The following is a 24,279-nucleotide window of genomic DNA, read 5'->3' as shown; positions in this document are numbered from 1 at the left end:
AATATGTTGCATGAAAGAAGGGGTTGAGAGCGCAGAATATACGTCATCATCCTTTTGATCTCTTTGATACCTTGTTCGCCTCCCTCCTATAAAAGTACTGATGGCATTTCACTGTGATTTCACGTAAGCGCCGGTGAAGAACACAGTGTTGATCTATTCGGCGTGTGTCTTCCTCCCTTATTTGGAAAAGTTCAGCAGGTAAAGGTATCTTGACTTGATTTCGTCAAATAGAATTGATAGTGTTGTGTTTGTGTATCATGTTACCACATGAGCTGAAATAGTGTAAAGTACTCCCATTATTTTTACACTTGTAATGCAAAAGACCATTAAGTGGCTGATGACATGTTTTTATTTGACAGTGAAAACATTGCTGATAACTTTTATACTTGTAATAATGCAAAAAAATAAATAAATAATAATTATTGATGACATTGTGTTTGTGTTTGTATTTGCCAATGTGCACAACCCAAGGCGAGGATGCGGTGCCTCCTTTGTTTTTTTGTCCTCCTGGGAGCACTTTGCTGCATTGGTCCAGCGAGCGCTCTGATTATCAGCATGAGCAAGAGCCACTACTATGCCGCCAGGGGGTCAAATGTCAAGCTGGCCTGCCACTACACTCTCGCCCTGGACGTCACGCAGTACATTGAGATCATATGGAGTGTTGTGTCTGCGAAGGAAGATGAGAAAACCATCCTTTGGTTTACTGACGGCCGCTTGAATGCTGATCTGTACAAACCTCTGGAGGGGAGGGTCCACTTCACGTCACCCGATCCCCAAAACGGAGACGCTTCCATCATCATCTCAGATGTTCGACTCTCAGACTCCGAGACCTACCGGTGCTTTGTGAAGAACTTACCTGAACTGGACCATCAGAAAATGGACCTGACGGTCGTGGATCCGCTGTCCCAACAAACCGACGTCGACAATCCGCTCTCGCTGACGACCACAGCCGTCGCTGCAATCGCAGTCTTTGTCACTATCACAGTGCTCGGCACTGTCGCCATTGCTGTCGCCTTCTCTTGTTACCGAAAAAAGAAATCCCTGGAAACCAGCAACATAGTTTTATGATAGATGATCTCTTCTTTGGTGTGACAGCACAAAGATGTGACGACTTCCGCATTTGGCATTTGACCACCAACAGTGTTTTGATTTGCATTTCTCTTCTCTCGAATGTTCACATTATTTGCATTTCTCTTCTCTCGAATGTTCACATTGTTTCATGTTATATTTCATTTTTGACCACAACAGCATTTTGATTCGCGTTTTAAATATGTTCAACTTAATTTTCAATTCTAAACGTCAGTTGTCTTTTGTACTGTGAAGTCTTGATACACTTGTAAATGTTGAAATAAAGGCCTGAAAATTCAAAGGCTGCTTTATAAAGAATGAATTGTTTAGAATTTTAAGAAGAATTTGTTCCTCGGTAAGAGCAACACTAAACTAGTTCAATCCAAGGAGCAAGGTGTGGTTTAGACCAATGGGGTAATCACATTTATCCAAAAAGCAGTGTTTTGGACATACTTGGCAAATGAAGATGATTCTAATTCTGATTCAATTTCCCAATACGAAAAATATGCTGGCTGCACAACTTGATTCTTAATCTGCTCCAGGTAAGAATCTCCAGGAAGAGGAAGAAGATGGAGAATTTGGAACCCCTCTAACCCTGCCTTGCATCAGAGACCCGGGTTGGAATTGACATGGAACTTCCAGAACTACCTGTATAATAGAAAAGTTGTCCTTGTTTTGATTTGCCGCCATCTTGTGGCATTAATAGGTAATTACAAACCTTTTTAGGGGGATCGTCAATTACTAGCCAGTAGCCAGTCAAATTTCAGGATATTTCAATGTAAATACAATACGAATTACACTGAATTATAAAATTATAGTGGTTCATTCGTACAAGTTTTACACTGATGCAAGCCCAAACCAGCAAAATGTGCCTTTGCTGGTCACACACACAATTTTACAACCATATGAGGGGTGCAGCTTTTAGACAAGTACTTTACTAGTTACTCCTTGCTGTCATAAACGAGTGGAAAAAAATATTCACAAGCATTTGACATTGGAAAAAAAAACATTACAGTGTCTTTATTGACATGGTTTAAACATACAAAACAATGGGTTCGAACATAGCATGTAATCTCAGTGCCATTGCTGTCAGCTGTTTCATCCATATTTTTATGGAATGTCTTCAATAAGGCATACTTTGTGCTGGATTTAATGTTTGTATGTGGTGCTTGGTAGCTGTACAAAAATGAACAAAAACAAGGATACTTAACATGTTTTTTTACATTGTGTTAGGATAATCTGACGAGTGTAACTGAATAGACAAGGAAGCACACACCATTGCCACAACTATTACTTCAAAGACACGTAGGAACGTGCGGACAATATTATGCGTCACGTTTACAGGCCGATCGTGTAGGAGCGTCCCGCAGGGTTGTGAATGGCAGAACACGCTGGCTCGGTCACAGCCCATTCATACCACACTTTCTTCCCGTTGTTGCAGCGCCAGAATCGGACCGTGACATCATCATCGCGCATAATGGAGATGGGTTGCTGTTCGAGGGATAGCAAGGATTCATTTTTGTTGACAATGTCTATGCATTTATTACTCCAACTGTAACAAAACATAACTTACTTTGAGGGGGAAGAGAATGGGGAACCAAGAAAACATTCCAGGCGAATGCGTATCGGGTTTTATACCTATTAAGCACACAGCGAATAACGATTTGTAGTATGATTTCACCATAACACAGAAATGTCACTTTTGAAAACATACTTACTGAGTGTTACATCTTTGTAGAGTGTGGTCTCAAAGTACCCAGCAAAGCCATGGAGTACAGAGTTACAACCCACTGAGAATTTGAGGCACTGGTAACGATTATTGTTCATATCTAGACGGGAGAGTAAAGAAGGTCACTGCCCAAAATTAAATTATCTTACTTGAATTGGTGCAAAACGTGTTGTTCGTGTTTGTCTACCTTTTGTGGGATGTGTGAAGGTGAAGCATGGTTTGGGTTCAGCCAGCTGGTGGAAGTTGTGGAGGCGTACTACATAGGGCATTTCAAAATGGCACTCAGGATCCTTGTCGCGTTCCCGGCAGCCTCGGACTTCGTTATACAGCTTGGAGGAGGAGAGCGGTGCCAGGAAGGAGGTGTAGGAACAGGGAATGCTCACACCATCATCTGGCATAATGAAATGCAAGAAGAGGAAGCAAAAGAAGCTGATATCAGATGCAACTACATTGGGAAGAAAACACACAAGAGCTTTTTTTTTTTTTCTTTTCTCATAGCAAACCAAAATACCCCAAAAAACAGCAACCTGCCTACAAAGGACTCAGTTTTCATACTGTGAGATGGTAATATTCAAAAATGTTTACTGTTGCGGTCCAGAACTGCAATGCATCATTCCAAGAGTTGTTACATATAATATTATGGTTATCCTTTTTCAGCTACAGGAGACGAGGGAAAAGAATTCCCCTCTAACACCACCCAACTGTAATGTAGTGCAGGTCGACATGACTGCAAAATATCATTATAACCACATTGGTAAATGAATACCTCTTGGCAGAGTCACTCAAAACGGAGGATTGATATAAAGAAGATTCTGATACACCATATGAGTTGAATCTCAAAGTGCATGTGTATCTAAGGTTGTGGCAGGTGAGTGTATGCTGCATTAAACTGGGCAAGTCAAGAGGAAACAGATGGGACACCTTTGAGAAAGTGCTGCGCTCCATCTAAGCACTCTGGTGAAAGCTCATTATCACCAAATGATCCAAGCAGTTCGCTGACAATCATGTCAGCCTTCTCAGGCGAGGTCCAATCTCGCATGTCAGATGACACCACTGTCACCTGATCGCCCCACTCCTCAAAGCGCCAGTTTTCTAGCCTGTGGAAAGTAAGAGGATAATAATATAAACAGGTTGATGGGTCTGCATAACAAATATATTCGTTTCGGTATGATTAGAAAGTTCACGAGCATGTCTTTGTAGAGCCCACTCACGTGATGACAGCGTTGGGATTTTTTTCCACAGCGTACACCTTCAGCTTCCGGTCTGCTTGTTTGGCAGCACGCAGAGATGCATTGACCAGGGGACCCCTGCCTGCCCCCAACACCATCAACACTCTGGGAGAAGGAGTTACAACAAATTTACCCAATCCTCTAACATTGTCATGACATGTTAAACATTTTAGGAGAATATGCATTGGTACCTCAAAATTCTACATACAATTTGAAATGTAATCAAAGGTTAAGGGGAAAATGCCTTTGGGACTCACACAAGCCTTGGAGATTGAGATCTTGTATGAAATCAACTATCCATCCACCCATTTTCTGTACCGCTTTAACATTTCAAGGTAACATTTCACTAGTTTGGCAAAACTATCACCTATTTATCCTCTCCTGTTGACTGTCAATCACAAATCTAGCACAGATGCAGTTAAGATTTGTGATTGGATGAGCGAGTATGTGTAGATGGTACTAGACACACAACCTTCTGCCTACCATTGGGAGTTTGGTTGAACAGATGTTTGGTTAAGTGAACGACTAGTTGGAGTTTTGTTTTTTTGGCGGGATTATGGCCGACAGTAACTGTTAGTTGTCTCAGTTAAAGAGATGCTGTAATACAGTAAAGATGATACATACTGTACAGAAAACAATTTACTGAATCGGTAAATTTGCAAATGCCAAACTGTAACTTATGTCCTTTTAATCATTAAAGTTAAGAGTAGTTTTAACACAATCACAACACAGTGGCTAGCTTTACAAGTGTATGGCAGTTAAGAGTGTTAAAATGTTACTTAGACTTAAAGGTTTTTTGACGGCTATAATTTGACTCGGGAAAAGGAATTGAGTTTGACAGCTCTCCAGTAAAGAGTGTTTGAATTTGGAGAACAAAGCACTTGACTTGAATCAAGTACTTGACATTAGTGATGGTACTCACTGTACATTGGTGTCTTTCTGTTCCTCTGGGACTCGGTCGAGAAGGCATTTATACACAGCCTGTAGACAAAACAATAAAGAGTCAGATAAGAAACTTCCACTTTGAGGTTATACTGCACAAACGAACAAAAATGCCAAGGGCGTGGTTCTAGTGGCATCACTTAGCAATGTGGGTCTTACCTGTTGGTACTGTGAATATTTAATAGGATCCTTCTCAAACACTTCATATGTCTGCGACTCCAGGTTATCCATGAGAGGCTAAATGAAAGAGAAAAATACATGACCTAAGGACAAGTTTGCACCAGAAAACTGGGTTGTTTTGGTCACTTGTTTACATGACATCAGCATTTTGGATAAAAATAGTTCTCCAAGTTGACATTTTGGAAATGCCTGCATTTACATTCCAGACTGAACAGAGACAGGGGTATCTTTTATACAGGAGGACGTGCGCAATTCCAAGTATGCCTGTCACATTCAGTTATGAATGCTGGAACGCAGGACTGTGGACAGGTGTGCAGTTCAAAATAATCATCTGAATCACACTTTTCCAGTGAAGAGTTCAGTAGCTGTAGCCAGCGGATGGCAGCAGAAGAACTACTCTATTAATTCACATTCTTAAGCCAAATATACGCTTTTGGATAAAACTGGGGGTCCAGCATTTGGTACGTCAACGTCGTACTGACACCACATGAGATGAGAAATGTTTTAAAAACAATGTCATCTGTATACAGAACTTAAAAAAAAATGCAGAGTAAAGTAAATCAATTTTTAGTACATTATATATGTAAAAAAGTATTTTAGAATGTGTAGGAAACATTTCTGTGCCTGAAGTGGAGACTGTAGATAGTCTTCATAACCCTTAGCAAAGAGCTCATAGGAATTGGGTGCTGGCCGGTTCTGACTGAGGTATTCCAGGTACTGCAGGTATGAACGAAAGTCCTTCTCGGTGTGGCGACTTGTACCTGTAAAGATGAATTGTGCCTCCAACTGTGAAAGAACACACTTTTTATTAACACAACACTTGAGAAGCCTAATAAATAGAACAACAGAACTTTGTTTTGCTCTGGGATGCCACGCTTCAAAACTGAACCATAAGCTGGTGTTTATACAGCCGCTCTGTTGACAAATTCCATTTCTTGTATTCATCAACTAACTTTTTCCTACCTTGAAAAGTCGGACAATTATTCGCTGGTGCGCTTTAGACAAAACAGGAAAGCCCTTCTTATTGGTTAGGAAGATGCTGGTGGGAAGTATGGCTGCTTTGATCGGTTCCCCAAGCCACTTATCGATCACAGTTTCTGAAGGCATGTCTGCTCCAATTTCAATGGCTTCGTAGATACAAAACAGGAAGTGTTGATTACAAGTTTATTTTCCCATCTGAACAAACTAACATAGCTCAAAGTAGTAGAATTATCGCATGGTGTTCTTACCAAGACAGACCCTCTTGTTGTAATCACAAAGTGTCCTCAATGAGTGCCACCTAAATGTAAAGGCAAGGGGAGAAGATTTTACGAGGAGCCAATAGTAAAGTGAATAATAAATTAAAATAGAAAACAGCAGATTGATGAAGTGTAGTGGCTTTAAACGGACCAGATCCAGGTTTTTTCATCTACAGTGGTATCATCGTTAACATATGTGACTGGCTCATTCTCAATCAGGTCTTCCCGCATGTCTTCTGGAGCAATCAGTGGGACTCGAAGCCAGAACTAATCACAGAAAGTGGACACCCGGCGTTAAGTGAATCATCTATGTAGTAAATCTTGCTTCTTTCATTTCTCTCATTGTCCAAGAAGTCTACTGTCTTACATTTGTTGTGTGGTGCCCAGACTGGATATGGTTAAGCAGCACACGTGCAAGATTGGCCTTATGAGGTCCATTCAAAGTGATCATGAAGACAGGCAGACCCAAGTACGCTGAGAAATGCAACTCCTGTGCCAGAGCCTGGAGAGAACCACAAAATAATGATGGAGATAGAAGGAGTTAGAAGGAAGCGGTAAAGACACAGAAGGGGAAACATGGGAAGGTATAAATGAAAGGACTGTTTCCAGCATCAACATCATGTGCCAGTTCATCCTAACTTACAGCTTCGGAGCTTCTGCGTACTGCCTCAATTTCTGAATCTGTATCAATCCATGGCGAATGCTTCCCAACAATAAGAGTGTTCCAATCTAAAAAAACAAAACAAAACAAAAAAAAAAAAAAGATACAGAATAATCAAACATCAACAAGTGGTTTCCAGTTTGAAGAGCTTGCTTTCATTTATGGTCGGGGTGTGAAACGTTTTCATTGCGGCACATATCGTAGTTATGGTTGTCCTCAGGGAGCTGGTTATAACTGTGAAACCACATAAATATACAGTATAATCGCGTGGGGCGTAATGGTACGGCAAAAATGGTTACGATATGTACCTTGGTTTGTTTTAAAGTCACGTCACGGTTTGGTTCACATTGGGTGCGGTGAGCGAACAAAATGCAAAACAAACCGCTTATGCTTTGTGAAAGCAGGAATGGATTCAATGACATTTCAACTGAAATACCAACAGCGTAAATATTTTCTTTTGCAGGAAAGTGCGACATCAATAGTTGTCTGTTGCTGTCTTTATAGGAAATGAACGATGCATAACGTCAACACTTTGAACAGTAGGAATTATGCTATATAAACGCTAATAATAGCATTTGTTAGTGCGCTTGCTCCATCTGAAGGAGAGCAGCTATTTAATGGGGTACTATACGCAATATAAAAAGGTAGGATACCAACTTGAATCGCTCATGAAGAGCCGTTGCGAGGCAGCCCAGTCGCACGCCCGACACTTGCTGGCTAGAAAAGTGGATCTGACCGATGTTTAGCTCGTCGTTACGCAATATTTACCAGGAAAGGCTGATACACGTCACATTCTTGTGAATTTGCACACTCGCGAGAGTGAAAAGATGTAAACATGGTGGCGAGTAGATGCAATGTTTTAGATTTTTGTGAATAAATGTGACCAGTGACACTTTTCCGCACGCCACCGGGAATCGATCTCACACCGCCACTGTGTCTTGTATTGGGAGACGAGAACGCTGAGCTGCCAGCTCAGGGGCCAGAGTGACATCTGCCAAGCCTAGCTTGTGCCTATTACGTAGATTTAAGCATGGAACCACTACACTTAAAATACAACAGATGGTTCTGACATCTTAGGTTTAGTTCCCCTTTAAGGCCGCTGGAAGCTGGCTTTTTTCCATGTAAGTTTTTTTTTTTTTTTTTAATGTATGGCTAGCCATGACATCTGCTAGCCAGAAGCTGAGCTGCACCGTGTTTGTTTACGGACTCGGCGTTAGGCTTGAGCACTGGGCACTGTAGGCAGTTACGCTTCTTCGCCCTTACCAAATATGTTCTGTGTGGGAATCCTAATAATTGCACCTTCATATTACATAGTTGGCCATGCTTTTGGTGATCATCATTTCAATGGCTAGCTTAGAAAAAAAAAAAGAAAATATGGCAAGCTTTTGCAGACCGCGTAAAATGACATGGAGGGCCTAATCTAGCCCACAGGCTTTGAATTTGACACCTGTGAATTAAAGAAAAGAAAGAATTAAAAAATGCTCATCATGTACGGCTTTCTTCTTTTCCACAGCAGTGCACATTTATTGACTAAACCGCGGTCGACTTGCACGACAATGCGTTCTAACCTCTTCCACACAGCAGCAGGTCAGACCTCGTCTGGGCACCGGGTCGAGATTTAGCGGGTCCCAACTCAAATTCCCTCCTGAACCTTGGGTGGAACAGGGGCATGCACACGAAGTCAAACCTGTGCAGCAGAGACAAACACATCATTTTCAACAAATATATCAGCTTCGGCTACCAACGAGACGTTTTCATCAACGTCAAGCAACACCGGGATGGGAGCACGCGCTGGTAACTCGCCGGCTAGCTTAGCAGGCATCCGTCGTTGACAAGTATTCGTTACATTTCCAGGTTCAACAGTACGCAGCACTCTTCTTACCCAAGTTTGGCGACCGCTGTTAATGTCTCGGCTACTTCTGGCACACAATTCAAATCTCTCCCGCAGGACACCCTGCTCCCTGTGCTGACGGACGCCATGACTTGGCATGCAGAGTACGAACTATGTCTTGGACCACCTCGTTGGACCCGGTGTGGAGAAAATCGACGCCATTTTGGATCGACGAGCGACGTGATACGCTAGTGAGTCGAGGAAAGGAGGAGTCAAAATGGCGTCGAATGTATGGCAGTTTCACATATCGTGCATTACGGCAGCATATAATATTGGTTTGTTCTCAAATTCGTACTTGGTCAGAGGGGACAAAATAACTCAGCTGTGCGTGTAAAAAAATACTTTAGTAAAATACCAAAACGCATTGAAGCACAAAAGTAAACAGTAAACAATAATTTTGAACTTTAATTTTTACTTTTGTACTTTTTTGATAACTTTGCATATCGAGGAATATCTTGCTTCTCTGAATCTGTTGCGCCATTGATGTTGGTTGATTTTTGGGGCTTAATAAATCTCCAAGATTTTAATAAATTGGTCAGTCAAGATCTCAACCTCGGCTGGCTTTACCTCGCTCTCTATTTACATCATTTACATTATTAGTTTTTAAATTTTTTTTTTGCAGACTGCGTTATCACCATCTTTTAAAATTTTATTTCCCCAACACCCAGACTATATTTTACAAGTCCCCATTTTAGTCAACGCATTCGCAAACAGAAAGTGATGCAAACAAATGTGAAAAGGTTTGCAGAAACAGGCTTCGCTCCATATCACTTTCACTTCAAGCCAGATCGAATTACTCTTGTCAACAAAGAAATGGCCATCTTGTATGAGTATTTTCTGCAAGCTGTCATTTGGAAGCGCTATAAAAGAGCTGAGACTAAGTTTGCTAGTTGAGTTGCAAAAAGACAGCGTGAGATTAGTTGACCAAGATAACAGATGACAGCTTCTCCCTGAAAAAAAAGCAGTCTGGGATTTGCAAGTTTATGAATGTTTCCAATTTTACTGGATTCAATTAAATCTTTGTCCGAGGACAATTTTTTTTCTGCCTGTCTAGAAAGACATTTTTGAACAAGGAATACATCTATTTCTTCTTGGCGTACGGCTTTGGAAGATGCATTTGTAGCTTCAAGGGACACCACTGTGCATCACGAGTGGGTTTTCTGTAACTTTGAAGGCTAAAACTACATCCTGTGAATGGATCAACTGTTTTACGACCTTGGAATGGAGACTGGAAAGCTACTGACCCCGTGACCCGACCTCGGATAAGCGGTAGAAAATGGATGGATGGATGGAGATATTTTAAAAACAAACACATTTACATTTACATTAAACATTTTCAAAAGTTGTTTTTTATTATTATTGTCACTTTATCCAATTGTTAGTTAATTTATTAGATTACACAATTTAATAGTAAATATACTATAGTATTTCATTGTTACTACTAACTATTTTGCATACATTTTTACTATTCTTTTTAAACATCTTCTAAGAATGCCCTAGACCATCATTCCGTTTTAAAAATCAAATATTACCCATGACCCTTCTGGTTTTGCTTGGTGTTGGGTGATTTTTTTCAATTTTTTAAAATGTATTGATCTTTATTTTATTTTTATTTTTACACATGCACAACTAAAGGGGGCGCTATGGGAGTTCATTATGTCACCAAATTGTCCAAATAAGAAAGTGCGGAAGTTGCTTGCTCATCGCGCAGTTTCAAAGATGGCTCTTGCTAGTGTGTTGAGTGCTGATTGTGCTGGTTTTTCTTTTGGCAGTCGTCGGGCGTCTGCTTTCGATTGTGGACGCGGACTGAGTGGTCTGGGGCTCGAAGCCACATCGGGAGACAACATTCGGTTTGCCATCAAAAATCCACTGTGTGCTGGAGGCGAGGAGGACGTCGACAGGAAGATAGAGTTTCTGCATGGAACCACTACCTTAGCATTCAAAGTAAGTTCTCGACCCCACTAGGTGACTCGGAATCCTTCGAATTCTATAAAACTAACAATATCTACAACAAGACTTGTCTCTTTTGGTACCACGCCATAGATTCATTTGGTAAATCAGACTGAACATTGCAGAACAGACGCTACCTTTCGGTAGCATGCTAGCATGACTGCTAACGCGTAATCACCGCTTCTAGCAGCATCGTCGTCGTCGTCATCATCATCATCATGACGTCTCCGAATCTTGCAGAGAACATTGGATCGTATTTGCATAATACGTTGGAATCGATGTGCCAAGTGGGGAACTAAATAGGTGAATCTTAATAAATTAGATTACTGTACAGCAACCAAAAGTGGAAATGAAAAATGATGCAGATTGCGATTCATTCAACACGAGAAAATACTTTACAGAAGGCCAATTATAACCTCATTTAGATATTAGAATCTTTTTGTTTCATATATAACATTAACATTTCTTGGTGTTGGTAAAATGTGGGATTTTGTTAGTTGTAAGCTAAAATAATCAAAATAATAAAATAGTTTACTCTGTAGTGAGTCTATGTAATGAGTTTTTACATTGAACTACAGAGATCTATATCAAATTTATTGAGATGTGCATGTAAATTGAAAATAGACATTTCATTTTGTGGACATACTGTAGGGGTCTTAAGCAGAAGAGGGTGCAATTTATCTGGCATTACAAATGTATTCTGCACTTAAGTTCAAGTTCCCTGAAGTTTCCCCTTCATTGACCCAACCTGTTGTCCTGTCAAAACACACTGCTGTGATCCACCACTTGTGCACTTTTCTGACAACTTCAGAGCAGCCATAATATTTTGGCTTGGTTCATGGAACACAGTAACATGAAGTACTTCAAATGTATTTATTTATCTTTTATTTCTTTATTTTTTTAACCTGCCCTGTTCAGCTGCATGGCCATGCAGAAAGGTGGATCTGGATATGCATTTTGTGCTGGAACAGTTTTGGTGTGCAACAGGGGAGTTTGGAAAACATAAAATCAAATAAATAAAGTAGTTAAAATTCCTGGTGATAGTAAGAAGCTCTGTTTTTATTTAATTTTTGTCGTCTTGTTAATGCTCTCTCGGCCGCCTCAAATCTGTGCCAGTAAAATGGTCTTCGTCTGCTGTTGTCATCTCAGTTCCAGCATGGTGTCATTGTTGCGGTGGACTCTCGGGCCACAGCAGGATCCTACATCGCCTCACAGACGGTCAAGAAGGTGATTGAGATTAATCCCTACTTGCTGGGCACCATGGCTGGTGGAGCGGCAGACTGTAGCTTCTGGGAGCGTATGCTGGCCCGCCAGTGCCGCATCTATGAGCTCCGCAACAAAGAGCGCATCTCTGTGGCCGCGGCCTCCAAGTTACTTGCCAACATGGTGTACCAGTACAAGGGAATGGGCCTCAGTATGGCAACCATGGTCTGCGGCTGGGACAAGAGGGGTCCAGGTAAATCCATCTTGCAGTACATTAGCTCTCGACCTGCAGTTGATACTGACTTTGCTTATTGTGCCATAGTAGAGACTTTTCAAATTCAAACTCTCTACACTGGTGGGATGTACTACAAATTGTTTATACAGCAGCATGATTTTTAGACTTATATAATTTCATTTGTTATTGCATATGAGATGAGCTGGGTGAAGTTATGTCTCTAATTGACCATATTTACATGTTACTGGTGTCATGATGTGTTTTAGAGGACTATTAGTCTAACAAGCATTAATATTGATAATTTTGTACAATGGAACCTCTGAGGTTGAACATCGTCCTCTGCTTTTATTCAAATTTAAAATAAATATTTCCCATGGGAAATGGTGGTAATGCATTCCACGGTGAAACTCTTGCCACCAATAAACCTTTTTACTTATACGGAACACAAAACACACAACAACTTTTATTTGAACAACTATGGTTAATCTTCTATTTGAAATTGTGACTCCCATTGTATATTCTTTTCGTAGATTCTTCACCCTGTCTTTTCGGGTTGTTCTTTTGATGTGGATGTGTGGCGAATAAGAAAAAAAGAAAAAAAAACATGGAAAGTTAGTCCTCTCGGCTCTTTAAAATAGTGTTTGAAGAGGAGATTTGATCTAGGAAGTTTTGTACGTCGGTAGAGTGTAGAGGCATATTTTCCATCAAAACTGTTTGAATTACGAATTGAATGTCGTCAGGGGCAGTCATATAGGGAAATTCCACAGTACTGCAGTTAAATGCAACATCAATTGAGCTTTATAACAGGCAACTCTAAATAATGATTTTAAATAACATGTTGTTCTACAAAGGGCGGCACGGTGGACGACTGGTTAGAGCGTCTGCGTCGCTGTTCTGGTTTCACACTCCGGTTTCCTCCCATATGCCATAGAAAAAGCACTTGTAGTTGCCAGAAATGTCCATTAGATGGCACTGCAACCTCTGTTCTTTCCTTTTTCTCCTTTTAAGTGGTAAATGCTGCCACTTCTTAATGCCTGGGTGAGGCTGTACATCACTGATGGTGTACCTAAATTGTCAGCTACAGTGACACCATGATGGCAAATCGATATGGCTGGGTCATGGTCATGCTGGCCAGGAAGAGAGCCAGGATGGATGTTGGGTCTCCGACCTCCTTATACAACTGTTGTGCATATCGCTTGGCTATTTAGGGAGATTGATGCCAGTTCTGTGTGGAAAGGTGACTGTGTGCTGTTACTGTTTGCTTGTATGTCAACCAATGTAAATGGCATGTGTTAAATCCCAGGCAATCAACTGAGAGATAAATGATCCTTGTGTATGTCCAATTGCCGTGGGAGCTTTTCAATGTCAGTGATTGAAGGGTCAGGTAAATGAACTCACCCATAATTAAGTGGGAAGCTTGTGCGCTGACTATAATCCAAACCACACTGCTAAAGGGAAGGGGAGTGACTTTGCTTTTGATTGTGCACATGCGAACATAAATGCTTCCATGTGTATTTCTGGTATCAGTACGGTTACCGTCCTTATGATTACCATGATGAAGACCACAGGCGTGTTTGGAAGGGAATGAATGTGGGAAGTGCTATTTTTATTGATTTATTTATTAATTTTTTGGTACTCTGATTCTATTCTTGGGCTTCCTCATCCTCTGCTGTGTGGTGCTCAACACAAGAAGCTCCCATTCTAACGGTCCGCCTGCACCATTGTTTGTAACCAGTCCCTAACAGTTTTCAATTGGGACAGGCAGGTGTCAGAGTGGCAGTTTTATCCTCTGCATAGGCAGTGGATGATTATCAAGGCAAGCTAGCGACAGGCTGAAGAAGCTGCAATTTGTCATCTGAAATGAATGGTGTTTTTTTTTTTTTTTTTTTTTTTTTTTTTTTTTAAACCCCCTAGAAAAGCAAGTGGCCCTCCATATATCTAATGATCTGTCACTAGTTTAGCAGTGAATGTGCAATCTGGGGGTGTTTTGTTTCAAGTTTTTTAGCGGCACCAGTGAATATTTGGCTGAGTAAAAATCTCACACGTTTTTGCTTGGGAGAGTGTCATGAAACACATGGCTCTTTTATAAGCTCTTTTTACCATCTGCAGTGTTGTGGGTGAGCTGGCATTTGGTGAGAGTAACTTCTTTTAACATTACTCTGTTATTGGGCCTAGCATATACCAGTGAGAACAATAATCCATTAAATGATGGTTAAGAATTTGGCTGCACTACTTGGTTGGAAACAGCAGAGGCATTGTTTTAGTCTGCCTTCTTAAGACGACGAACATGTCCAGCAATGGGACGTAGGGAACGCAACTCCTCTTGGCTGCGTTTGTCTGCTCAATGAGAGAATGAGTGAGAGAGAAAATAGCTGAAGCTCAATCTGATTGGATGGAGAGCGCCTGTGAACGGCAATGTTCAATTTGCCACAGATTCTTGTTAGGATTTAAGTCTGGAATTTACCTGGCCGTTCTAACACACGATTATGCTTCTGTATTGTTATTAACCCTTCCATTTTAGCTGTGGCCGTATGTTCAGAGTCGTTGTCCCGAAGGTGAGTGTCAGACCGATATTTGGCTCGATCCATCTTCTCGGATCAGCTTCCCTGTCATGGCTGAAGAATAGCATCGCCACAACTATTTTACAGTGGGGGATGTTGTGTTCAGGGTCATGTGCAGTATTTGTTTTCCACCACACGTAGTGTCCTTAGCATTCAGGCAAACAACCTCAATGTTGGTCTTATTTATCAGCGCAGGTTCTTCCACACATTTGCTTTGTCCCCCGACATTGCTTTTGGGAAACTGCAAACCGGACACCTGTAATGTTTTTTCAACAATAACATACTTCTTGCCGTTCTTCCATGAGTTACATTTTTAGTGTTCTGTTATTTCACTAATGTTCTACTAAACCTGAGGGCTTCACAGAACAGCTGTATTTATACTAACGATCATTAGATTACCCAAAAAAGTGGACTCTATTTACTAATTAGGTAACTTCAGAAGGATTGCACTGAATACATTTTTAAAATTTTTAGTCAGCGTAAGGGAGAGGAATACTTTTATACTTAATACTTTTGAAAACCATAATTAAATTTTCTTTCCATGCCACAATCATGTGCCAGTCTATCAGATGATATCCCCCCAAAATACAATAACATTTGCGGTTGTATAGTGACAAAATGTGAAAAGTTCAAGGTGTATGAATACTTGCAAGCCACTAGATATAGACATTTTTTTGATTGCACTAGTTAATCCCTCAAGGGAAAATTCAGTTCACTCTGCTTTTTTCACACCACATAGAGAAGCGCAACACGCACATCCAGGCATCCGGAGGCAGGCAATTTTTCAACTAATTTTTCATAGATTAGGAGCAATATATGCCTGTGTGTATTGTTATATTACTCGTCTGTATGTGTTACTAGGGTGTTTGTGTGTGAATATTTATTTAAAGGTAAATCCCTCCCGTTACTTCCGAAGCAAATTTTTAGTTTTACAATAAACTGGGGTGTCAATAAACGTCTTAAAGTACGCCCCCCAAGTATCTAAAGTCCTCCACCCTTGCTTCTCCCTGTAGCCTCACTCTTCCCCCACCACCCCTCTCATTCATGCACATATATTCTGTTTTACTTGGGCTAATCTTCATTCCTCTGCTTTCCACTGCATGCCTCCATCTTTCTAACTGTTCCTCCACCTGCTCCCTGCTTTCACTGCAGATCACAGTCCTCTGCAAACATCATGGTCCACGGGGATTCCAGTCTAATCTCATCTGTCAGCCTATCCATCACCACTGCGAACAGGAAGGGGCTTAGGGCTGATCCCTGATGCAGTCGCACCTCCACCTTAAATTCCTCTGTCACAACTACAGCACACCTCACCGCTGTTCTGCTGCCCTCGTACATGTCCTGTATTATTCTAACATACTTCTCTGCCGCTCCAGACTTCCGCATGCAGTACCAAAGTTCCTCTCTGGGCCAATACTGGCACTGTATTTAGTAAATATAAAAGCTACAAAAGTCACATGTCCACTGGATATGCTTAAATTCCACACCGTTTGTCCTCCACAGAGGTGTAAAGTGCAGCTAACAATGCAGCTTGAGTTGCAGGTCGATAGTTAATTTTTGGCAGGTTCGTGGGGATCAATAAAGCCCTGAGCAGGGCCCCTGGGCGGAAAATGATGTGGCCCGCGCATCGTCAGCAGGTTTTGTGGTCGGCTTCGTTTTTGAAGTAGATGCAGCTGTTCTATCTGCCAGCCCGTCTTCACTTGTAAAGGTTGCAGCTGCTCATATTAGCGCTGTAGGATGCAGTGTGCGCTCTTATAAATCTGTGTGAAAGCGCAACAATTTAACACTTGAGCTAGTACTGTAGATGGTTTGCGGAGCTTCCCTTACAGTGTTTCTTTTTAGCACTTCCACCTTTTTGAACAGCCTGCTTTCTCCTCAGGGCTCTACAACGTTAACTCAAATGGGAACAGAGTTTCTGGCGACCTCTTTGCAGTGGGCTCTGGATCCTTGTACGCCTACGGTGTGATGGACAGCGGTCTTCGGCAGGATCTGACCGTGGAGGAGGCCTGTGATCTAGGTCGCCGCGCTATCTACCAGGCAACATACCGCGACGCCTACAGTGGAGGGCAGGTCAACCTGTACCATGTCCATAGCGAAGGCTGGACCATGGTCTCCAAGGAAGATGTGCTTGAGCTGCACCAAAGATACAAGGAGCAGGCATAATTTTTTAAAGTTAAATGTTCAGGATGGGGACTGTGGTGTTGTGAGATGCATTTATTTCTGGATCCAAAATTGAAGTACTTCTGAAATGTCTGTTAGGTTGATATTACTACTACTAATAAAAAAAAAAAACATTTACTGCTTGCTGTCTTTTTTCATATTAAAACCATAAATTGACTTATTAGCTCCAAGCCTGTTCTTTTCTCACAAGTCGAGTTCCATCAAAGCTGAGGGTTTGAAAAGGGCAGATGACCGACATATTTTGGTGAAGTATACATTTAATGTGGAACATCCGCTTGGAAACTAAACATTATTGATTTTAGTGTGATATAGCAATTTTGCTCAACAACTGGTTAACTTTTGGCCACTTGATATTGAGTCTCACTCTGAGAAAGTAAACTTAACAAGTTCACATAAATGTATCGTGTTTTCTGTTTGTGTCTGCAGTCATCTGTGGCCATGAGGCAAAGGAGGTACACCAAAGCATTCTCTGTCCCTGCTTTATGGTCTGCATTTATTAGCAGACGTCTAAATTGCGTACCACCAGCCTGCTTAATTGTGCCCCCTCAGTTGTTACAGTACCCCCCCCCCCCCTTAATGATAATATTCATCTCCTCCGCTCTTGTTGCCCAAATACACATTTTAATTGGAATGTATACTTAAATTCCACACGCAGAAGACACAACTGTGCCACCCTGCCAATATGTTTTACAAAATAATGACCTGAGATGAAAGTGTGTGCCTCTTGAGTGGTTTTTATGCTTAGAAATTAACTGTGTGAGATAAAACCAAACCATGATTAAAAACTAGTTTCACAGGTGACCAGTTAGCAGATGGGATGAGAACGGGCTTTCGATAAAATGAGGGGCTCATCAGTGGGAGAATGGTGAAGCAGTAACCAGTACTACAGTAACTGCATGTGGGTGGAGATGAGGTAAAATAGGGACCAATGTAGCTACAGCTCAGATATGGAGGCAGAAAACTTTCCTGTAATGTCGGTTTCCCGAAGGAACAAATTGACAAGGCTGTAAACTACAGTACATCCTCATAAAAGTGACCTAACAGAAAGCAAAGTATTTATGTTTTTGTCGGAAGAAAAGTCAAGTCCTGGAATTGGCTGGTGACCAGTTCGAGGTGTACCCCGCCTGTCGTTCAAAGTTAGCTGAGATAGGCGCCAGCACGCCCGCAACCCTAGAAAGATAAGCGGTACGGAAAATGGAAGGATGGATGGAAAAGTCAAGTCGATTTTTATTATATAGCGGCAATTCACGACAGAATTCCTATCAGGGCACTTAACTGAGCAGGTCAAGAACCACACTCCTCATACATTATATTATAAAGAAAAACAATTATATGGACAGAGTGGTCCAATTATGGCCCACATGCAGTTCTTTTATCCGGGCCACTGAGTATCTTATCCAGTCTATTTTACATGTACACTATTTTTAAAAAATTAATATGAAATGAAAATTAATTTTAAATAATGCAGTAAAAATGAGGGAATTATTTATGACTAAAACAAACCATTTTACAAATGTATTTTTAATTTTTATTTTTCACGTGTGAATGACCTGGGCCTTCTGTCCATTTTAAAAATCAAAGTGGCTGACGAGCGCAAAGCTTCGCCCGCCCCTGATGCTGATCCGAGCCAGACTACCCATGGCGTTATATCTCATAGCTGGTCGAGGAACCCTGCTGATGTACCCCTGGTGGAACTGGAGGAGGTGGCTCAGGTCAGGAATGTGTGGAGAGTAAAGGAGTTGGTTGGGGCAATCCATTTTCTCTACTGCTCATTGTGTTCAAGGCTACAAAAAGCTGGAGCCGTGAATCAGTGAACTGCAGGCAATATGCTTGCTTGAGCAATCAGTCATCATACACACAAGATTTCAGGTTGCCAACAGGTACAGTATTTGATGGTGCTAGTATCAATACCATCAGCCTTTTTGCTAAACTTCAAACTAGAACGCTACGGCTAGACAGATGTAAATACGTATGACGACTAATAAAAGCGTAAGAGAGCGGGCACCAAAGGAGGAGGGTGGAGGGGGACTTACTTGGTATTATCATTTGTAAATTGTAGTCATATTATTTTGGCATTGCTTTACATTTGAGTCTATGTTAGCTTTTAATATTTAGTTCATATAAGCGATAGTTTGAATATAATTATATTGAAGGTGAATTTTTCCTGATTTTGTGGCGCCTCCTGAAGGCTACGGCTATTGCCTGTAATGGGCCAGCCGGCTCTGGGCTTGATTACGATAAAATACAATTGCCTCATTATTTGCTCGGAATTACATCGAATGCTTTTAAATGGTTGTACCAGCCGGCGATTCTTTGATAGCGCCAGGATTATTTTTACACTCTCTGAAAGCCTATATTATGCCATCTGTCTGGCGGTTATATGAGATTTCACTCCTGGACACCACATAATATCCAAACAGAATTCAAAAGGTGCCATGACACATATACACACAGACGCACATGCACGCGCATGCACTTTTCCATGTGGGATGAGTACCATGTTTTGTATCATCACTAGTTTGGAGTGGCAAGGGGCTGGGTGTGTGCCCCACCGCCCGCTTCTCTTGCCGTCATAGCTGCGGTGGGTGAAGGTTCCCGGTGAGGTGCACGTGACGCAGGGGGCTCGTCCCGTGGATTGTCGCCTGGCAAGTTTCGGCCTGCCGCTTGGTCCTTGCCGGGCATCTGCGCATGGGAAGTCAGGTCGGACGGAAGTGGCCGGGTCACTGCGGTGCGCTGGATCTCCCTGCCTGTGGTGCCCTTCTCGCGGATCAGCTTCAGTCACTAAAAAAAGTGCACAATTCATTGAATTTACATTGAATATAACTTTTTTTTTTTTTTACTTCAGTTTCACACTACTCACATTGCATTTTTATATTCCTGGCCTCAGTGGAGTTGCAAATGTAGAATTCAATATTTTTACAGTCCTGGGCCTTAAGAGTTTCTTGTTCAGCCTTTAAACGTTTCTCACAGTCATGCTTTGCTCTGGTACAATGCAAGAAGGGATGGAACGACTTATGCGTTTTCACTGCTGGTGGTTCTTTTTTCTCTTTTTCCTCTTCTGTAACAGAGTCTGGCTGTAGCTTTTCCCATCAACGGTAGTCAAAGAGGCTCAATCCGCTGTGCTGGTCCCATCAGTAATTGCTCCACCTGCTATCGTCCTGTTTTCATCATCACTGCTGTCAATAACTTTTTATCTGGAAGTAATTCAAAGCACAGCTTATAATGTGATGAAACAAAAAATACATACTGAAAATATTTACAAATTCAAGTAAAATGACCCACCATCTGGATGTATTCCAATTTGATTCAAGTTCTTGCCTTGAAAATTCCTTGTTCGAGCGCCATTAAAACTTTGCTGATGTGAACTGATGCTGATCTCTTATGTCGTGCCCAAGAAAGTTAGCCACCTGTTAGATGTCAGTGTCCTGTCATGTTGACCACAGTAGACAAGGTTGCTGCATGCTAACGTGGGAGACTTTGCACCACAAAGCCTTGCATTTAGCCACAGAGGCAGTTTGAACCTTGAGTATGTGCCATAGCACCTGCTCTGGCAAATCTTCAAGAACTGCGCATGGCTGTCTCTGCTCAACAAGGAGTTATAATGCACACAGCATTTTTGGTGTCAGGAGAATGGGGACAGAGTCACGCTTCCCGATGATGATAATCTTTGAGAAGTGTCTGTACAGTTTCTTCTCCAATTCGGAGAGTGCTCAGTTCACATTCTTGTGTGGATCAGTTGTCTTTTGCTATGAATGCAAAAAATCAACTTTGCCCAGTGTGCAGTGGTTAAAGAGACTCATCTGGCTGAGACACACCTTTGACAGCTCCATCCAGGCTTTTGTAGAGTGGTTTTGAGCATGTTGCATTTGATTGAGATACGAGTGCATTTTCTGAACATTGTCAGTGAAGTGTAAAAAGGCCTTGACAGTAGGCACAGTGCACAAATGCACTTCCCTGTGCTTCTTTGGACTTGTTTGCGTTGAAAATGAGCATTCGAAGGTGACAAGTACAGTATGCAAATATATAGCAACCATAACTTTACTTACAGGTGCTTTTGCTCAGTGTGGGTCACTATGTGACTTATGGCCGGTATACGACCATCTGATGATCTGTAAGTGGGAAAATTTTGAGTCAAGTAGGTGGCAAATGTGGCCAGAGAGGAGAAGAGTAAAATGGATGATCATCATGTACCCGAACAGAGGAGGGTTTTGGTGAAGTCAGATGAAGATAGTATGTTTTCTCGAGCAGTTTCTTAATTTTAGTTTGAACAATCTGAACACTTCCTAAACTTGTAGGAGTACAAAGAATTCATTCATTCATTCATTTTCTTCTGCTTATCCGAGGTCGGGTCGCGGGGGCAGTAGCTTTAGCAGGGAAGCCCAGACTTCCCTCTCCCTAGCCACTTCATCCAGCTCTTCCGAGGGGATCCCGAGACGTTCCCAGGCAAGCCGAGAGATGTAGTCTCTCCAGCGTGTCCTGTGTCGTCCCCGGGGTCTCCTCCCGGTGGGACATGCCCGGAACACCTCACCAGGGAGGCATCCAGGAGGCATCCTAAACAGATGCCCGAGCCACCTCATCTGGCTCCTCTCAATGCGGCGGAGCAGTGGCTCTACTCTGAGCCCCTCCGGATGACCGAGCTTCTCACCCTATCTCTAAGGGAGAGCCCAGACACCCTGCGGAGGAAACTCATTTCAGCCGCTTGTATCCGGGATCGTTCGGTCACGACCCACTGCTCGTGACCATAGGTGAGGGTACGAAAGTAGATCAACCAGTAAATAGAAAGCTTCGCCTTTCGGCTTAGCTTCTTCTTCACCACAACGGTCCGCATCACTGCAGACGCTGCACCGATCGCCTGTCGATCTCCCATTCCATTCTTCCCTCACTCTTGAACAAGACCCCAAGATATTTGAACTCCTCCAATTGGGGCAGGATCTCATCCCCAACCTGGAGAGGGCACTCCACCCCTTTCCGACTGAGAACCATGGTCTCAGATTTGGAGGTGCTAATTTTCATCCCAACCGCATCACACTCGGCTGCGAACCACTCCAGTGAGAGCTGGAGCTCACGGCTTGATGAAGGCAACAGGACCACATCATCTGCAAAAAGCATAGATGCAATACTGAGGCCACCAAACCGGACCCCCTAACTGCTTCGGCTGCACCTAGAAATTCTGTCCATAAAAGTTATGAACAGAATCGGTGACAAAGGGCAGCCTTGGCGGAGTCCAACCCACACCGGAAATGAGTCAGACTTACTGCCAGCAATGCGGACCAAACTCTGACACTGGTCGTACAGGGACCGAACAGCCCGTATCAGGGGGTTCGGTACCCCACACTCCCAAAGCACCCCACACAGGAATCCCTGAAGGACACGGTTGAACGCCTTCTCCAAGTCCACAAAACACATGCAGACTGGTTGGGAAAACTCCCATGCACACTCGAGGACCCTGCCAAGGGTGTAGAGCTGGTCCACTGTTCCATGGCCAGGCCAAAAACCACACTGCTCCTCCTGAATCTGAGATTCGACTTCTCTCCAGCACCCCTGAATAGAGCTTACCAGGGAGGCTGAGGAGTGTGATCCCCCTGTAGCTGGAACACACCCTTCTTAAAAAGGGGGACCGCCACCCCAGTCTGCCAATCCAGAGGCACTGTCCCCAATGTCCATGCGATGTTGCAGAGGCGTGTCAACCAGACAGCCCCACAACATCCAGAGCCTTTAGGAACTCCGGACGAATCTCATCCAAACCCAGGGCCTTCCACCGAGGAGCTTTTAAACCACCTCGGTGACCTCAACCCCAGAGATAGGAGAGCCCGCCACAGAGACCCCAGACTCCACTTCCTCACGGGAAGACGTGTCGGTGGAATTGAGGAGGTCTTCAAAGTATTCCTCCCACCGAGACACAACGTCCCGAGTCGAAGTCAGCAGCGCCCCATCCCCACTGCACACGGTGTTGATGGTGCACTGCTCCCCCCTCCTGAGATGCCGGATGCTGAACCAGAATTTCCTCGAAGCTGTCCGGAAGTCATTCTCCATGGCCTCACCGAACTCCTCCCACACCCGAGTTTTTGCCTCATCAACCTCCAAAGCCGCATTCCGCTTGGCCAGCCGGTACCCATCAGCTGCCTCAGGAGTCCCACAGGCCAAAAAGGCCTTCTTCAGCTTGGCAGCGTCCCTCACCATTGGTGTCCACCAACGTGTTTGGGGATTGCCGCCACGACAGGCACCGACCACATTACAGCCACAGCTCTGGTCGACCGCCTCAGCAATGGAGGCGCGGAACATGGTCCACTCAGACTCGATGTCCCCCGCCTCCCCCGGAACATGAGCAAAGGCGGAGGTGGGAGTTCAAACTCTTTCTGACAGGGGATTGTGCCAGACGTTCCCAGCCGACCCTCACAATACGTTTCGGCCTGCCATGTCGGACCGGCATCTTCCCCCACCATCGGAGCCAACTCACCACCAGTTGATGATCAGTTGACAGCTCCGCCCCTCTCTTCACCCGAGTGTCCAAGACATGTGGCCGCAAGTCCGATGACACGACCACAAAGTCGATCATCGCACTGCGACCTAGGGTGTCCTGGTGCCAAGTGCAGGTGTCGACACCCTTATACTCTAGTCTGAACTTCTCAACCTCACACACCAGCTCCCGCTCCTTCCCTGCCAGAGAGGTGACATTCCACGTCCCTAGTGCTAGCTTTTGTAGCCGGGGATTGGATCGCCAAGGTCCTCGTCTCCGGCCACCGCCCAGCTCTCCTCCCCTATTAAAAATTGGTTCAGAAAATCCCTTGAATCAATTCATCTATCGGCTAGTGAGGGGCGCTTTGCGTGTGAATCACGTTGGTGACTAAGGTAACGCGTGCAAATTTTACTTTTAAATCTGATGTTTGGGGTCATTCTCGATTCCCCTGTAAATACAGAACGCAGGAAATGGGCAAAAGACACTTGAACCACGATACGCATAATCAATATAAAAACACGTGTCAGAAGTCCCCGTCCCGTTAAGATAGAAATCTTGGAGTCGTTTGAATCGGCAGAAAGAGTGGCTCTGGTTGAACTAACCCGTACATAACTATCACTTCTCATTTCATTTCATTTCTAACAAGTGGGAATTAGTGTCAAATGTTCTATAGAATAGAGCCCTGCGCAGAAGCCACACAGGGAGCAAAAGAGTGAACTTGCTGACAGAGGCAATAAATGAATGGGGTCTGGTG

At 43.1% G+C, this 24,279-nt stretch overlaps 3 protein-coding genes across 4 annotated transcripts; 2 read left to right on the top strand and 1 right to left on the bottom strand.

Annotated features, from left to right (window-relative positions):
- The first annotated feature begins 42 nt into the window (after window positions 1–42).
- Window positions 43–1,363, top strand: LOC133488861 (coxsackievirus and adenovirus receptor homolog). 2 transcript variants are annotated; one of them, XM_061797322.1, is made up of 2 exons: window positions 43–198; window positions 472–1,363. In XM_061797322.1, exon 2 carries the CDS (start codon window positions 478–480, stop codon window positions 1,066–1,068), a length of 591 nt encoding a protein of 196 aa, XP_061653306.1. In that variant the 5' UTR covers window positions 43–198; window positions 472–477; the 3' UTR covers window positions 1,069–1,363. The 2 variants fall into 2 exon arrangements, with proteins under 2 accessions (XP_061653306.1, XP_061653307.1); XM_061797323.1 differs by having other exon boundaries at window positions 43–204.
- A 710-nt stretch (window positions 1,364–2,073) lies between these two features.
- Window positions 2,074–9,062, bottom strand: prmt5 (protein arginine methyltransferase 5). Its single transcript, XM_061798178.1, has 16 exons — window positions 8,930–9,062; window positions 8,616–8,734; window positions 7,030–7,115; window positions 6,754–6,888; window positions 6,538–6,653; window positions 6,378–6,427; window positions 6,112–6,275; window positions 5,773–5,934; window positions 5,128–5,205; window positions 4,949–5,007; window positions 4,009–4,131; window positions 3,719–3,894; window positions 2,985–3,188; window positions 2,787–2,897; window positions 2,642–2,706; window positions 2,074–2,559 (listed from the first exon to the last, which is right to left on the bottom strand). Exons 1-16 carry the CDS (start codon window positions 9,025–9,027, stop codon window positions 2,407–2,409), a joined length of 1,899 nt encoding a protein of 632 aa, XP_061654162.1. The 5' UTR covers window positions 9,028–9,062; the 3' UTR covers window positions 2,074–2,406.
- A 1,555-nt stretch (window positions 9,063–10,617) lies between these two features.
- psmb5 (proteasome 20S subunit beta 5) lies at window positions 10,618–17,185 on the top strand. Its single transcript, XM_061797907.1, has 3 exons — window positions 10,618–10,882; window positions 12,038–12,344; window positions 16,767–17,185. Exons 1-3 carry the CDS (start codon window positions 10,658–10,660, stop codon window positions 17,048–17,050), a joined length of 816 nt encoding a protein of 271 aa, XP_061653891.1. The 5' UTR covers window positions 10,618–10,657; the 3' UTR covers window positions 17,051–17,185.
- The last annotated feature ends 7,094 nt before the right edge of the window (window positions 17,186–24,279 follow it).

The sequence above is a fragment of the Phyllopteryx taeniolatus genome, chromosome 14, assembly GCF_024500385.1.
Source record: "Phyllopteryx taeniolatus isolate TA_2022b chromosome 14, UOR_Ptae_1.2, whole genome shotgun sequence".
Classification (NCBI taxonomy): Eukaryota; Metazoa; Chordata; class Actinopteri; order Syngnathiformes; family Syngnathidae; genus Phyllopteryx; species Phyllopteryx taeniolatus.
This window is presented reverse-complemented; position numbering and strand designations above follow the sequence as displayed.